At 53.7% G+C, this 16,330-nt stretch overlaps 1 protein-coding gene across 3 annotated transcripts in view; it reads right to left on the bottom strand.

The window, feature by feature from the left end:
• BCL11B (BCL11 transcription factor B) overlaps nt 1-16,330 on the bottom strand; it is a 95,839-nt gene that overhangs the window by 51,373 nt on the left and 28,136 nt on the right. The window contains exon 3 of one of the 3 annotated variants that reach the window (XM_068991217.1): nt 3,708-3,923. The exons of the other annotated variants lie outside the window; for them this stretch is intronic. Within the exon in view, the coding sequence (XP_068847318.1) occupies nt 3,708-3,923 (216 nt within the window). The remainder of the gene's footprint in view (nt 1-3,707; nt 3,924-16,330) is intronic. 3 annotated transcript variants of the gene reach the window in all.

Raw genomic sequence — 16,330 nt, forward strand, 5'->3', positions numbered from 1 at the left:
TCTCGCCTGGAAAATCCCATGGAGGGAGGAGCCTGGTGGGCTGCAGTCCATGGGGTCGCTAAAAGTCAGATACGACTGAGCATCTTCACTTTCACTTTTCACTTTCATGCACTGCAGAAGGAAATGGCAACCCACTCCAGCGTTCTTGCCTGGAGAATCCCAGGGATGGGGGAGCCTGGGGGGCTGCCGTCTATGGGGTCGCACAGAGTCGGACACGACTGAAGCGACCCAACAGCAGCAGCAGCAGCGTGCTTTACACAGGTTTCCCTGGTGGTTCAGTGCTAAAGAATCTGCCAGCCAACGCAGGAGACGCAGGTTCCATCCCTGGTCTGGGAAAGTGCCCTGGAGAAGGAAATGGAAACCCAGTGCACGATTCTTGTCTGGAAAACCCCATGGACAGAGCCACCTGGAGGGCTACAGCCCATGGGGTCACAAGAGTCAGACACATATATACAAACATATATATATATGCATGCTAAGTCACTTAAGAAGTGTCCGACTCTGCCAGGCTCCCCTGTCCAAGGGATTCTCCAGGCAAGAATCCTGGAGTGGGTTGCCATGCCCTCCTCCAGGGGATCTCCCCGACCCAGGGATCAAACCCACAACTCCTACATCTCGTACATTGGCAGGTGATTCTTTACCATGGGCGCCACCTGGCAAGGCCAGAGGGGGAAACTGACATCCAGAGAAAGGAAATGACTTATTCAAGGTCACCATCCAGGTGGAGTCAGGGCCTGGACCAGAGCCCCAGACCTTTGACTCCCCAGGCACCTTGGAGAAGTTCATATGTGGAATTTGCCAGGGAAGATATTTCAGTTTCCAGGAACACCCCCAAGTCAACAGTCATAAAGCAAAGGGGACCCCTAGTCCCTTCTCCTTCCTGTGACGATCAGAAGACCTGGCACTGGGGTCCTGGGAGGCAGGGCTGTTTAGGGTGCTGCCAGAGGGAAAGGTACACACACACACACACATACTTGTGTGGTTTTCTCCCCCATAAAATCTCATCCTTCCATAAATAACCTCGAATACATTCACCGGCATGCGACTAACCTGGGTGAACACGGTTACACCGGGGTTTCCCATATTAATTTGAAGAGAGAGGTTCAGTGCATCCTGACCCAAAAAGGAACAAGACAAAGTTAAGGACAGAAGCCCCTTTCCGTCTTTATAGAGGACCACTTCTTCCTAACGGGTTACTGGGAATTTAATGACTCCATTCAAACTACTAATTAAACAGGCACTAAAAACACTTTAGCAAACAGCCCAGTGCCAGGGGCAGAAGCCACAAAGGGACAAACACCACTGGAATAGGATATTTTTCAGGTCCTGACACTGATCTGAAAATATGATGGCACAACCTCACACAGGCTAATTACCGCAGACCCAGGGAGGAAAGACCGGGGCTAGGGATCGGGGCAGAGCATCCGAAGCTGAGAGCCGGCCCCTGAGCAGGTCAGGAGGAGAGGCCCAGGGACCCAAGGGACAGACACGGCCCCATCTCGCCCCCACTCCCCGGCACTGCCAACAACCACAGGGGCTGCTCACAAGTTCTGAGCCCTGATGGCATCAAGTTCTAAAGTCCAGGAAGGCCTCTGAGCCAGGTGAGCCAAGGCCAAAGGGGAAGTGGGTGCAGGATGGGTAGCCGGGGATCAAAGCCCACCTCTGCCCTCCTAGCCCCTCCCTCTGGTCGCCATTCCCGCTCCACCACCTGGCCCATCACACTGCAGGTCACAGGAGGGCTGGGACCCGCGACTGCACCTCGGTTTGCACAAGAATGAGTGAACGCATGAGTGAACGCATGATGGGAGCTTCAATACCTCACATCTCCGGGGGTCATCCACAAAGTGGGAGCAGGAAAGCTACCTCCTAAGGTGACCGTGAGGACTAAATTCAAGAAGGCACACCACATGCCTAGCACAGGGCAGCACACAGTAGGACCTCAATTCACATTCCCTACAAGGAAAGCAGGCTGCACTGTGGCTGAGCAGGACAGAGTAAGAACATTCCCCAGGATGTTGGCCCGCATGGCCCAGCAGGAAGAGGGGCGGCCTTGTTGGGAGACAGCCTAATGGCAAATCCCAGTTCACAGGCCAGGCCCAGCCACTGGGCCCCCCTGAGCCTTGGCTTTCCCATCTGTAAAATGGGATTAATTAACTCATGCTCAGCCATAGCTTCTAAGCAGAGCCAGAGATTAAGCACAGCGGAAGGCTGAGCCAAGCCCCAGGCAACTCCACTGCCAGGGAGAGCCTGTTCCTGCACCAACTTGACCAAGTCCAGTCATGAACACTCAGGCTGACCGCCAACAGTACGACCCCCCTACCCCAACAGCTGCAGCACGAATTACGGGAGGTCAAGAGAGCCACGTGGCCACCCGGACGGAGCAGGTGCCCTGCACTCAGCAAGCAGGGGTCAGAGCACAGATCCACGGAGCTGGGACAGAATGCCCTATCGCCCTGAGCACCCGGGCAGCTCAGGACAGGGAGCCGCCCTCTTTGCAAACTGTGCAGATGCCTTCCTGGGTGATTCAGTCTATGCTCTGTGCATTCAGGACCCAATCCCGGTACCTATGACATCAGCATCTGTCACAGGAAGGGGCGCTGAAGCCTGCAGGCCACCATCCCACCAGCAGGAAGGCCTGGGGCTGGGCTGCCCACAGTCCTCTGCAGAGCTACATCTCTAACAGGGGCCACCCCTTGGGACAGCTTCAGCTAAAAATACAACCTGCCCCCCAAAAAAACACAAGTCTCTCTTTCAGTGCTCGAGTCAAGAGAAAGCCAGCAACACACCTGGTGCCAAAGCAGGGACACACGGAACCTGCCCTGGCGGGGCACTCACCCTGTCCTTTCCTGGTCCCTGTGGGGCACCCGCCACCACCCATGTCTGTATCAGCGTCAAGGCTCCTGCAGCCTCAGTGTCTTTTACATCAGGCTCTGCTGAGATATTAAGCAGGAGAGGCTGGGATGAGGGGTCCCCGCCTGCACATCCCAGGGGCCCCAGGCAGGAGCAGGAGTTTGGGTTTTGTTTGTGGAGGGAGAAGGGAGGTAACACAACACAGGTCGGGTGGCTGCATTGCTCCGTCTGCCCATCTGTGTAATAGGTGGCCACGCCAACCCTGGAGCTGGGCGCTCAGCCCCGCCCCCTGCCCTGCGCGCCCCGCCCCCCCTCCCCGCACACCCCAAAATGTTTCACTCCGTCCCAGAGCCGAAGCTAAAAGGCTCCTCCAGATAAACCTTTTTCTAAAAGTTAATGGGCAACATATTCTCACAAAGAGAAACTCAGCATTTTGGAGGGCTCCGGCAATGTACGCAGACAACCAAAGAATCATCTCCTGGCCGTGTCTTGGAGGGAGGGGCGGGGCGGGGGCGGTGGGTAGTGGCTGGAGTGGGGAGAGCAGTGGCGAGGGCAGAAGAAAACCTCAGATGTTAAGCGTTATCCAATTAAACTTTAGCTAAACAGCCGGAAGAGATGAAATTTGGAGGCTGGGAGTGAGATCTCAGAAGGGGCAGAGGCTTCGGGGGTGGGGACCTCCTGACCGATGGGGACCAGGGCACCGGCGTAGAGCTGTGTCATCATCCTTGGCATCTCTCCCCTGGGGCCCCACACCTTTGCCCCAGCCCACCTGCGAGAGAGGTAGCCGCCAGCCCTGCCCAGGGCACCCCCGCACCCCCCGGGAGCCCGCCCCCCACTCCACCGCGGCGGTCGGTTACCTGACAACTGACACTGACATCCAAAGGGAGCCTCCGTCTGACCCTCACCCTGAGTCCCGTCACCCGAGACAGGGAGCGCGCTGCAGCACGGCAGGGGGACGCAGGGCGGCAGAGCGCCCAGGGCGCGCAGAGGCGAAGTAATCGCGGATGGGTGAGGGTGGGAGGAGGTGGCAGCTATGGGGGCCATCGCTGGCAGCTGGGCAGGCCTGCACGGCCCTGGAGAGAAAACAATAGAAAAGGCTGGTCAGTCGGACCCTGGACTGTGCGAGGGCTTCGGGGAGTGGAAGGAACGGGGCCCGGGGCAGAGAAGGCTGCAGGCCACCCTTGCAGCAAAGGGGTGCAGGGTGCCAGCCCCTGCCGTGGGGGCGGAGGGGGGGGGGGGCGCAGCCAGGACTGAGGGCGGGGTCAGGGAAGTAGGCGGGGCCTGGCGGGGCCTGGCGGGGCCTGACGGGTTCCTGAGGCTACAGCTGCCATGTGGGTACCAGACTCCCATCCTGGGGAGGTCTAACGCCCGGGGCTGGGGCACCCAGGGGCGGTCAGGACCCCTGATCCCAGGCTGGTCTCCACAGGTGGGGGTTTCTGGTGTGTCCCGGAGCAGACTCCACTGGGGGATCTGTTTTCCCCCACATCTGGGCCACCCCCTCTGGAAGAGCCAGGAAGAGCCAGGAAGTCCCAGGCCGCCACTGTGTACTCTGTCAGGATGGGCTGTCTGTGCAAGCCTGGGGCACCCCCAGGTGGTCCCCTCCCAGCGCCTGGGCACTGCCCAGCCTCCCGCCTGGAGGAGGGCCAGCCGGTGCCCTTTCCAGCCCAGAGCAACTGACACCAACACACAGCACCCAAGCCCCAAGGTCTTTTCAAAGGCTTTGAACCCTGTCCTCCTCCTCGCCCCAGAGAGCCCTGGCACCACTCAGCACCCCCTCTTCACACCTCCCCGTTTCTGACAGCGGCGACGCCCGGCCAGGGGCCTGCCGGTCTCCGCCCAGCCCCACAGCTCGCCCCGGCTCCCCGGCAAGGTCTGCGTTTGATTTGGCCGTTTATCTTAAATGGCTAAGAGACCACCAGGGCAAAACATTTGTGTGAAGCCCTTGCCAAAACCACAAGTGAAGAAGCCCAAATTCCCTGGGTAAATAATTGAGCAGGGAAGCATCAGAGAGACAAAAGGAAAACATCAACAAGATGACGGGCAGCTGGGCTCCGGGGCCGGCTCTGCCAGGGACTCACCCCCCCACCCCCAGGCTGCTCTGTGCCCCGCACAGGTCTAGGGGGGTGGGGATGTGCCCGCTCTACAGCCATCACGAGGGAGCCACAGAGCCCTGCAAACCCTCTGCAAGCCAGCAGCCTGCCAGTCTTCATCAGGAGCGAGCTTCCCAGCATGCCCTGGGGGCAGGGCTCAGCAGACCCATTGCACAGACCAGGAAACTGATGACATGACCACAGAGAACTGCAGACAGCAGCAGCCAGACCCACCAAAGCCCTGCTGGCTGTCTGGCTCCAGAACCAGGGCTCTTTCTCAGTACCTCCTGGGTCTCCAAAACAGGTATTATCTTGGACCAGGGGTATCAGAGCATGTAAAGACCTCCTGCACGTGTCCTGCCAAGAGGCCAAAGCTTAACACCCGCACCAACACCCGGTCCTTCTGGGCCAGTGAGGACCGTGTGCTAGGCTAGGCTCTGAGCCAAGCCATTTCTGAGCCCAGGACAGCCCTGGAACATGTGGCCAAGACCTCGTGTGCTGTTCCAGCCACAAATGCTGAGTGGAAGGCCGTGCCCCAGATTTGATGCAGGAACCTCAAGAAAGGTCACCGGCCTCCTCCCAGTAGCCTGCCCTGCCCGACCCTTGCCCAAAACTCCCCGGCACTGGAGACAGCACACTCATCCTTGTCCACACCTGCCTTCACACCACGGAAGGCACAGTGGCTTTGTGCCCAGCACCTGTCACAAGGAGCTGGACTCACCTGCTCCGCAGGGAAGACCACCTCCAAACTAGGGGGCGGGAGTGAGGGGGACTGAGGCTTGGGGAGGTCTGGACTTGAACCTGGAGTGTCTCTAAAGTGTGGAAGTGCCCTGCCTCCTCTGGGGGGTGAGGAGGGGTGCTGCAGCAGGGATAGGGGGACCAGGGTGCCCCAGGATCCTGAGAGGCAGGGCCATGAGGGTTGGGAGGAAGCCAGAGGGTCCTTGGGCTGAGTTGGGCCTCCTGAGCTTGCAAAGAACAACTTCCAGCCCCAGGTTCTGGGTGAGGCCACGGCACACAAGCCACCACCATTTCCCACGGCTGAGAAAACCAGCTGGAGCATCCAGGTAACAAGCGTCCAGTCCTAGGCTCGAAGGGAGCAGAGCCTGTGTGTCCGCGGTTGGGAAGAAGGACCAAAGGGCAGGTCCAGCCACACCCCTCTCCTTCTGGAGAGGTCGGGCTTCGGGAGGCCAGAGTTTACAGGCAAAGTCATCCTCCAACTCGGACGGGGGTTGGGGGGACTGGGCCAGCCCCCAGAGGGGCTGCTGGGTGACCTCATTAGACTTCTGGCCTCCTCTAAGTCCACCTGCTCTGAGGAGCCTCTCCATGGAGGAAGAGGAGGGCGCAGCAAGGGAGAGGGGGCTTCCAATTCTAAGTGGCCCACAGAGGCCCCTCACGGTGCTCTCACAAGACCCCTCTGCCCTGGGGGAGGTCCCCCTATCCCACCCAGAGAAGCTTAAGCCAGAACCCCACCCACATGCGGAACTCCAAAACAGCCTCTTTCTGAAGCTGCAAAAGCCAAAGATGATACGAGGAGCCACCTATTGTATGATGACAGGAAGTGTCCAGAAGAGCAAATTCAGGGAGACGAGGGAAAAGGAGAGGAGTAGCTGTCATGGGCCCGGAGCGGGGTAGGCCGCAGGCGGTCAGGGCTAAAGAGCGCAGGATTTCTCTGGGGGTGATGGAGACACTCTGGCATCAGAGACTGCTGACAGCTGCACAGCCTTGTGAACAAACTCCAAACCACCGACTGCACACCCTAAACTGGTGTATCTTTCATTATGTGAACCTTATCTCAATTTTTTTTTTTTTTAAGCTCAACATGAAGACTGGCCACAGCATCGGTCCCAGACCACCTCCCAGCCATGGGCGTGGCTACCTCTCAAAGGGCAGCCAGGGAATCCAGAATGCCCTGGATAGAGCACTCGAGACGCTGTGACCAGACTATGCACCTACAGGCGGGCAGAGGAAGCGCTGAGCGCAGTGGCCCTGCTGCCTCAGAGTCCGGCTTCTGCCCTGCCATCTCCCGGCCGCGTGACCCGGGCTGAGTCACCGTTTCAGAGCCTCGCCTTTTAAGGAAGGTCAGGACACGCCTGGCCAGAGCCAGGCTGCCAGTAAACACCCAATAACCGTCACTATCATTCATTTATTTTCCGTTCTGGAACTTTCCCTAACTCCCTATGCCCCCACCACCACCACCACCACTGCCGCTACAACCTGGCAGCGATGGCCCCCTACAAAGCCCTGCAAGTCACTCCTTTTAAAAAGACGCTTTCTTCTGAGGTCCAGGCCGGCTTCCCTCTGGACCTGTTAGAGACACACGTGCACCGAGGTATGTGGTGGAGGGACGCACAGACGCCATCTCGGCTTTACAAGGGATCCAAGGTGGCTTAGAAATAAGACCTCTGCTGGCTCCACTCCTTGTCGTGGAAGTTCACTTTCCTTAAAGGAAAGAGAAGCCAAAAATGGCTGCGCATGTCATCTCGTTGAAGCCCAGCAGCTTTCCTATCAGATGGCTATCAGACGCCTCCTGTCCACGAACAAGGAAACTGAGGCTGGATGTCCGAAACCACAAAGCCCAGAGGGATGGGACTTTCGCTCCATGCATACAAGGAGGGACAAAATGTCCAGAAACAAGACCACTAAAACGTTTCTGAAGCTTCAAATCCGGAAGATTCTGAACGCCTCCCTCCGGAGGGGGAGTCTGTGACCAAGTCCCTTCTGGAGGGGGGTCCCTGCAGATGGTCCTCCGCCCTCACTCCGCACACATGCGCAGTACCCAGCAAACACGCCCACACCGACCGAGGCAGACACAAAAAACTGCCTGGAAAAGCCCCAGCCTGGTTTCGAGGCGAAGGCTCGCCCTTTTCCCATCGCTGCATCCTCGTATCCCTTCCCACATGGGAGGGTTACAGATCTCTAGCTAGCAAAGAGGAGCTGTAGAATACACGGGTGCAGGAGACATATATTTTTCTCCCTACTGCTGCCTTTCAATCGATACATTTTTTAAGCCAAGAACTCCTACCCGTAGTGCAAAAATGAGTCATAGATCAAGGAGGGGAGACAGACAGGGAGCGAGTGTGTGTGAGTGCGGACCACTGGCAAGACCTGACAGCCCCCGCGCCCCCTCCCCCCACGCCAAGACATTAATTCTCACAAGTCGGAGAAAATTACTATGCATGAATGCAAAAAGCATGATCAGGAGTAATTAACATGGCTTCATATGCAAATTTTATTAATGCAGAAGTACAAAGTCATTATGCAAATGAGACTTACGTCAACTCTCTTGACAAATATTCATCTCTGAGGCTCAAGTTTCTTCCTTTTTATTTATTTATTTAATTTCTCCCCCTCCCCCCCACCAATACACACTTTTTTTTTCCTGGTTGTTTGGTTTGGTTTTCTTGTTTTTTTGCAGGTGGGGGCAGGTAGCGCTGGTGGCCACTTCAGTGGCAGCAAACCACGAGGACTGTTTGACAAGTTTGCAGAGTTGTTTTTCAACCAGAGAAATTTATTCCTGCATTGTTGATTTTTTTTTAGAGGTGGGGGGGCTGCTGCTGGCAGGTACAAGACAGCTCATAGGAGAAGAGGAAAAAAAAAAAAAGCTCTGGGCAGCAGCAGCCAATCACAACGCCAGAGCCTATAATGAGGGCGACTGATGGCTGTTTGGCTTTTACTGCAGGGTAATGAACGAGACACCAGTCTGAGGAGGGGGAAAATATGAATATTCATGAGACTGTGCTCCTGCCTTTGATGATTAAAGAAATTTTTAATATTCAAATAAGCACTTGCCAAGTGATTAACAAAGAACATGCACGCAGAAATATGGAAATGGGAGCCGGGAAAGATTTGAGAGGCGAACAGACTGCAGGAAAGGCAGCCCCGAATTTCATAAACAAGATAGGCAGATAACCCAATTCGCACGCGGGCAAATAAAAACATTTCTTTCGGATCGCTTCAATATTTTGCCAGCTACTTTGTCTTAAGGATGATTTAAAAAAAAAAAAAAGCTATGTATTAAGCAGGGCAGAGGGGGTCGAGGGGAGAGAGAAAGAGAGAGGAACCACAGGAAGTCAAATGCTACGCTCTCATTGAAGAATCCTGGTTCTGGCCCTAGCCCAGCCCCCCTCCAACCCTGATGGGGAATCAGGACTCCTTCCGGTTGGGTCGTGGAGGAGGAAATGGCAACCCACGCCAGTAGTCTTGCCTGGGAAATCCCACGGACAGAGGAGCCGGGTGGGCTACAGTCCACGGGGTCGCAAAGAGTCAGACCCGACTGAGCGAGTCGCTGGTCGGGTTTGGTAGAGAGGGAAGACGGAGGGAGACCAGCTAAGACTTGAAAACCCAGAGCTGGAGGTTCTGGCCTGCCTGTCTGGGGCACCTCGTGGCGGGGATACAGCCTGGGGTCGCCAGGTCTATCTACAGCACGTGGTCATTTGTTGCTTCGAGGCCAAAGCAGGGGACCATGATGTCTAAAGCAAGAGAGGGTGTGATTCTCGGGGTCTTCAACCTGGAGAGCTCAGGGCCTCCTCTACTGAGGCCCTGGTCAAATCATCTAAGGCAGGTAGTCATTGAGGAAGATGGGGACCTCTCTGGGAGGCGAGTGGACTCAGACTCCAGCACGGAGTCCAGCGTGGCCCCTATGGGGCCACAGAAGGAAAGGGGTCCATGGATCCCACAGCCTCCCTGAGCTGTCTGCCAGGGCCACAGGCTCCTATTTTAACAGCTCCACCATGGGTTCACAGTGAAGCACATAATAAGGGTATTAGCTGGTAAAACGATCCTGCAGTTAAAATACATCTAATTAGCAGCCGATGACATCCATTTTGGCAATTTCCTATTTGAAAGAAGCAGAGTGCTACCTTAAATGAGACAGGCAGTGGGTACTCACCCGACAAGCCCTAGCTTTCCCATCCTCTGTGTTCTTTCTCTGTCTTCCTTTTTGGGGAGGAACAAGGGGCAAGGTAGGGAGTGGGGCAGACGGCGGAAGAGACAAGACAGAGTCTAAGTAGTCTTCTTTGTTACTCAGTTTCAGAGCTATATGGGTCCCCAGGGAGGGGTACTGGGGGGGGGGATAAATTCCTTCACTCTACAGGTATTATTTCACGTCTTTTTCTTAGTTTTCAATAACCAAGTTCTGGGAACCAGCAAAGACTAGAACTCGTTCTGCATTTCATTATAAAATATGTAACAATAAGTCAAAGCAGAAAGGGAAGTGGACGCGGTAAGTCACCATGAGAACCTGCAAGCCCAAGGTCAGGTCCCCAACCCTGGGTGAGTGGGTGTGAGGCATGGCTGGGTCACTGCACCAGAGCATTTGGGGGACCCGGAAATCCTCTATGGGAGCTGGGAGTCCCCAAGTTCCTAGCTAAAATCAAATTTAGTCACGAGAGTCTGAGCACCCATCAGGTAGTCCTGGCTGCCGTGGCTTTGGGCTTGGGGATATACATGGGTAAGTATCCTTTAGAAAAGAAGCAAGGAAAAGGAGAAATGAAGCCTCACGGGGTTTGCACAGCTGCGTTTCAAGCCTTCCTTCAGGGTCATTCTAGCTCCCATCCATTTTGGCCTTTACTGGGGCCCCGTGCTGCAAACAGGCGTCCTCTACCTGGCTGGGAGGTGGGAATCCCAATGCAGGCGGAAGGGGCTGCTTGGAGTCCCTCATCGCAGCCTGGGTCGGGCCGGGCTTAGAGAGAAACAACCGTGGGTATCCGATGCCAGGCAGCAGAGAGGGAAGAGCCTGCAAGAACATCTCTGGGCTTAAAGCCCCATCCACTGCCATTTCCCCAAGGACCATCCAGAGACCATTTGGAGCCCACAGTGACCTCGGGGCATCTTCCTGCCCGCACATTCTCAAGAAGACCCGGCCTCTGCGAGGAAGTCAGAACCACAGCCCTCCTGACACCCCAAGCCAGGCAGCCTCCCGCTGTGCACGCCCCCACCACCCACCCAGCGCGCTCCTGAGATCCGACACGCTGAATCACCCACTTCAACTATTTTTGCTCCCTAGACCCCAGAAAAGGGAGAGGCGAGGACGGGAACAACCATGCCCCCCAACCCCACCACCAAGCTCACTGTCTTCCCTCCACCAGGGCTCAAAAAGGGAACACCCCCCACCCAGCAGCTGCGTCTTGCAATTAGAAGCAGGCACATGGTTCCCCCCGACCCCGCCAGGTCCAAAAGCAACTGTTCCAATGCCTCCAATCCCAATATCTGCAAGATGTCAGCAGCTAGAATACACTGGGCAGCAAAACCCTTCCCACGCCCTGAGTCAAGAATTGGTGAGCTTAGATCACCAATTCCAGAACCTTCGATGGCCCTTCCAAAGGGCCCAGTGAGGGAGCAGAGGAGACTTCAGGTGCTGCTGGGGAGGCAGGCTGAACCACACCCTGAGGACCATTCGGGGTAAGACAGCGGCAGCTGACCAACTACTCGGGGCTGACCAGCAGGAAAGAGCACACAGCTTAGACTCCCCTTTTGCTGTCTTTTGCGGAAATCTGTGGAGCTCTCTGAACTGCTGGCACGCCAGTAAAGACAATCACTTGACCTCCAACCAGGAAGTGAGGCCTGTGTACCATGGCTTCCGGCTACACAGAGATAAACAGGTATGAATCCTCTGGGGTGACCTCAGCAGGAAGGGTCGGCCAAAGGAGGACCCACAATCCTGGAATGGGCAGGCCTGGGGACAACAGAAGGTGAAACCGCGTGTCTCACTAGCTAGAAAAATGCATGCATGCACATCTATTATAGAGAGATTACACATATACGCATACACTCATGCACACATACATCAGCACATGGACATGTTAAAACGTCTGCATGTATTCCATGCAAACTACAGAGGCTGAGGACAAACCCGAGCTGACAGATTCTGTGAGTCTCGCCAGCAAGAACAGCCGACCAATACCTAGCAGAGGAATGCCCCTTCCCCCTGATCTGGGCCTTCTGATTAGAAGCTGGGCAGCGGCTTCCATCTTGAGCAGTTTCTGCCCTGAAACACAACACATCCAAGAGCCTCCAGTAATTTTCTCTTGGGCAGCATCAGGAGCCACAGTCGACTACACGTATCTTCACAAAGCAGCCCTGGCTTAAAAGCTCAGTCTACATGTGGAAATCAGAAACCGGTTAGATCCTTCGGATTTCAAGCAGGAAGAATCTGGGGCTTGGGGTCAGGACGCTGTGACTCTTTCCCTGATGGCCAGGGTCCAATGACCAGCTTGGCCAGGCAGGCCTTAGACACGTCCCCATTCATTTAAGGCGGAGGGGAGGGGTGGGGAGGAATCCACAGCCAAGACAGAAGTCACGTGTCACATGAAGGGAAGTAAGCCAGGAAGCGATTCTTCAGATTTGGTGCCTACAATGGGTTTTAAACTAAGGGCATGTTCATCTTTTGCATCAGCATCCACTCTGCCTGGCACGTGAGGGAATCCTGGGAATACTGAATCCTGACACTCGTTCACAAACTGGTGAGCTCACGGGTGGTCATGGTTTGCAGATCCCACCAACTCCAACACTGGCTCTGCCGTGCACAGAGTGCACGATGGAATCACAAGGACCGAGTCTGAACTGTGAGAGTCCCAGAGAATTTGAGAACAAACGCAAAGCAGCACAACCAATGAGAAGAACTTCAAGTCAAAGCAGCCCCCAGCAAGGAGGTTCCTGCGATCACTCAGTCCGAGAGGAGCGGGCAGGCAAAAGGGACCAGCAGGTGTAGATGGAGTTGCGGATTTGAAGAAGGTAGGCATCATGAACCACCCAGCTGGCTCAATAGTAAAGAATCCTCCTGCCAAGGCAGGAAATGCAGGTTTAATCCCTGGGTCAGGAAGATCCCCTGAAAAAGGGAATGGCCAACCCACTCCAGTATTCTTGCCTGGAGAATCCCATGGACGGAGGAGCCTGGCAGGCTGTTACAGTCCATGGGGTCGCAAAGAGTCGGACACAACTGAGCACAACACTTGCACACACAGGCATCATCAACCTTTTTTTATGATCAGACCATAAAATTCTCTACCTGGGAAGTAAGAAAATATGCAACCACTAGGGCCAGCAGAGTTCCTTGTTTTATAAGGACTAGAAATGTAACTCGATTAGTGGAATGCTTAAAAACAATAAATAATAAAGGAAGGGAGGAAGAGAAGGAGTAAGGGAAAGGAAAAAATAGAAAAATCTAATTGTATTAAAAAAAAAAAACCTGCTATAGCAAAAACGCCTTTTCTGGTTTTAGTTCTATTTATTAGAGTTACCTGCAATTGATCTCTACTGTTGTAATAAAAACCCCAGCTCCCCCCTGCATTTGTTGTTGACTGAGTCTATTTTTTTTTCCTTTCACTTCTTTTTTACCTTTTGCTAATGGACATATAGAATATGAGGTTCAATGCTTTGCATCACGTAAGAACAAAATCTTTCTATGGCCTCTTTATGTTTCTAAGCCAAGTCTGAAATGTCACTGAGTAAAATGTGAACAGGCCCGTAATTACTTTCAACAAAGTAGTTCCCTTTAACTGAGTTTTCTGTATGTAGATGGCATTTCACATACATATTGTGAGCCTTCCTTTCAGCGCAGGTAGCATTTGATGGTGAAAATCACAAATTTCTCTTCTAAGGGAGCCGTCTGACAGCCACCTTCTTACTTCCTTTTCGACATGAAATCATTTTCCTCTCCCAACACACCAACGGTGACGTACAGTGTGTGCACAACAAAATTTGTAAAAATTAACACTTCGCAGGATTAATTTAATAAAGATTGTTAGCACATTAACACCAGTAACATTGCTCCTTGCGATTCAATCCAGCCTCACTCGCAGTGCCGCTGTAACAGGGGTTTACGTTCAGCTGAGGTTTATACCGCTATTTAATGTAATTAAAGAAACCGGTAATGCAGTCCTCAATGGAAATATCATTTCTGTTGCAGAGTATTCCCATTAGAAACTAGGGGGAAATCAGACCACGCTGACTTTGATTTTGTTGTCATTTTTCCCCCCCCCTCGGCTGTCTTTGAAGCAGAGCCGATGTCCTGCACTCAGACTGAATTCACTGCAAAGACTCCTTGATAAGACCAGCCTCGCCTCCTGGCAGGAACACCCAACATTTCTGTACCACTGTTTTGATTTTGAAACTGTTTAAAAAAAAACAAACTGTATTTTTTTAAATCTGTAGTTAATGTATTCAGCTGTAACTCTCTGCCCAGCAAACAGCCTCACACAGTGAAAATGACTTTTCAGAGACCGACCAAACAGCATTGTGGATAAAAACCCAGAGGAAGGGATGCCTCCCTGGCTGCTCTTCTATAGAAACAATGATAGTCTAGCTAGAATCCCAACAAGCTCCCCTCTCCGAACCTGGACCAGACTCGAGCTTATAACCTGAGTGTGATCACAGCCAGCACTGCTCAGGAGGCCTCTGAAACTAAACAGACACAGAACCAACTCGAAAACAGGGCGGGGGGGGAGAAATTGTGTATCACATCATCCAAAATGGCAGAGAAAATTAAGTCTTGGGGCTGAAATAAACCTGACTCAGCTCCCCGGGCCGAGACAGCCCCTTCTTATCCACCGGCTGCCTCTGGCCCCTGGGGCGGCCAAGAGCGAACAAAAGTGAGACCCTTTCTAAATCTGCTAGCCGTAGGTCCCCATGCTGTGGGGTGGGAGTGACTGGTTGGGTTTTCTTTTCCCCCCTTCCCTAAGTGCATTTTAATACCCTCAGTCTACATCCTAATTTCTTTGGGGAGGAAAAAAAAAAAATTAGTGTCACTTAAAAAAACGTCACTCTGTTTTGCAAAATGCAGCAGCTTCCTTGGCAGAGAGAGAGGCTGGCTGGCATTATCCCCTCGTTTGACAAAACTACTATTTCTGGGCATGTGCTCAAAAACAGGTAGGAAGCAAATGCTGAGAAATAAGGAAGTAAAAACAGCCAACAGATTTTTCACTCCCAAGAACGCCAAGCGTAAACATGATTTATTTAGCTGTGTTTAGCGTCTGTCCTCCACGCAACTACGAGCCCACTTGGGTTGAAGGAAGGGTGGGAGGAGGGGACGATGTTGGGGGAAGGGGACAGGGAGGGGGACAATGTGGGACAGAGAGAAGAAGCGGGGGCAGCCCAGAACCCAGGATAGATGAGGACTTTCTGAATGGTTTTGTTCAGAGTTTTAGGAGAACAAGAATCTTTTTGCCCCAATATACATGCATGTGTCAAAAGAAGGCAACAGTAATCCGCTGCTTAATTAACGAGCTGCCACTAACAAAAGATAGAAGACACAGTTCATACAAACAGTATTTACACGGGTGCAGCGCGATCCTGTACACCACCCGCCCCCTACCCAGCTCCCATTTGCCTTCCTCTTTTGCAAACCAGGTGAGCTGGGTGCAGGGACCTGGGAGGAAGCCCTCCGGGTTGGGGGGTTCTGGGCTTCCAAGTCCAAGGGGAAATATCAGTGCCTTCACAGCCTTCGCTGCCCACCCCTGCATGCCCACGTGGAATTGACTGAGATCTGTATTCAATTAAGGAGCACCAGCCAGCTTCTGGCTCCAAGCCTGCACCAACACAGGCTACACGGATCTGCCATGCCCCCGCCACCCGACTCCAGCTCCCACGCCGAAGCCAGGGAACCAGGGCTCCACCATGTCCCCCGTGGAGAAGGCAGAGTGCCACACTCGCCTCAATCCCACCCTCAAGTCTGGGGTCTTGGCCCTCCTGGAGGGAACCAACCAGATATACCAAGAAAGCATTGGTATTTTCCAACTAGCAAACTTAAAAAGCCAGAGGTTTGGGGCCTTGCCAGAGATGATTCCTATTAAAAATCGAATTCAGGTCATTCAGGATTTGCTGGAAAAAAGACTCAAAGCCTCATCGAAAGAAAAACAACAACAAAAATGTAAGAGGAAGCCCCAACAGGACACGTGGGCCTCCCATTTCCCTTGTGAAGGTACCATTTCAGGGGAGCCAGCTGTGTGCTCAGTGGGCATAAACGCCAATTTCTGTTAGCTTTGCGATGCAGTGGCATAGCAAACCGAGAATTTCCTCACCAGTCTGCACCGAGCACTTTCCTCACCTGCACCAAGCAAGACTGTGCACTTACAGGCTGCCTGCTGTATGCATTCCTCCCCAGCCCAAATCTACACTCCCTTTACGCTACTCTCCTCGGGCTAGACACCGAATATCAGGAAAGACACCTTTTCTGGGGTGTTCAGGTCAAGGACAACAGCTCTGTACTAGGCTTCTGAGTCACATGGCAGCCCCCAACAACAACCAGGAGCTGAGGGAGAGGGAGCAGCTCCTTAAAATGAATGAGGATGAGGAAAGGGCTCTCCTATTGCTATCAGGTCCCTCATTTGGAAATTCAAGTCCTGCCTCTCACACCCCTTCTCAATCCCCTAATTCCTTCCCCTCGTGGAGAATGA

Source organism: Capricornis sumatraensis, chromosome 19 (assembly GCF_032405125.1).
Source record: "Capricornis sumatraensis isolate serow.1 chromosome 19, serow.2, whole genome shotgun sequence".
Classification (NCBI taxonomy): Eukaryota; Metazoa; Chordata; class Mammalia; order Artiodactyla; family Bovidae; genus Capricornis; species Capricornis sumatraensis.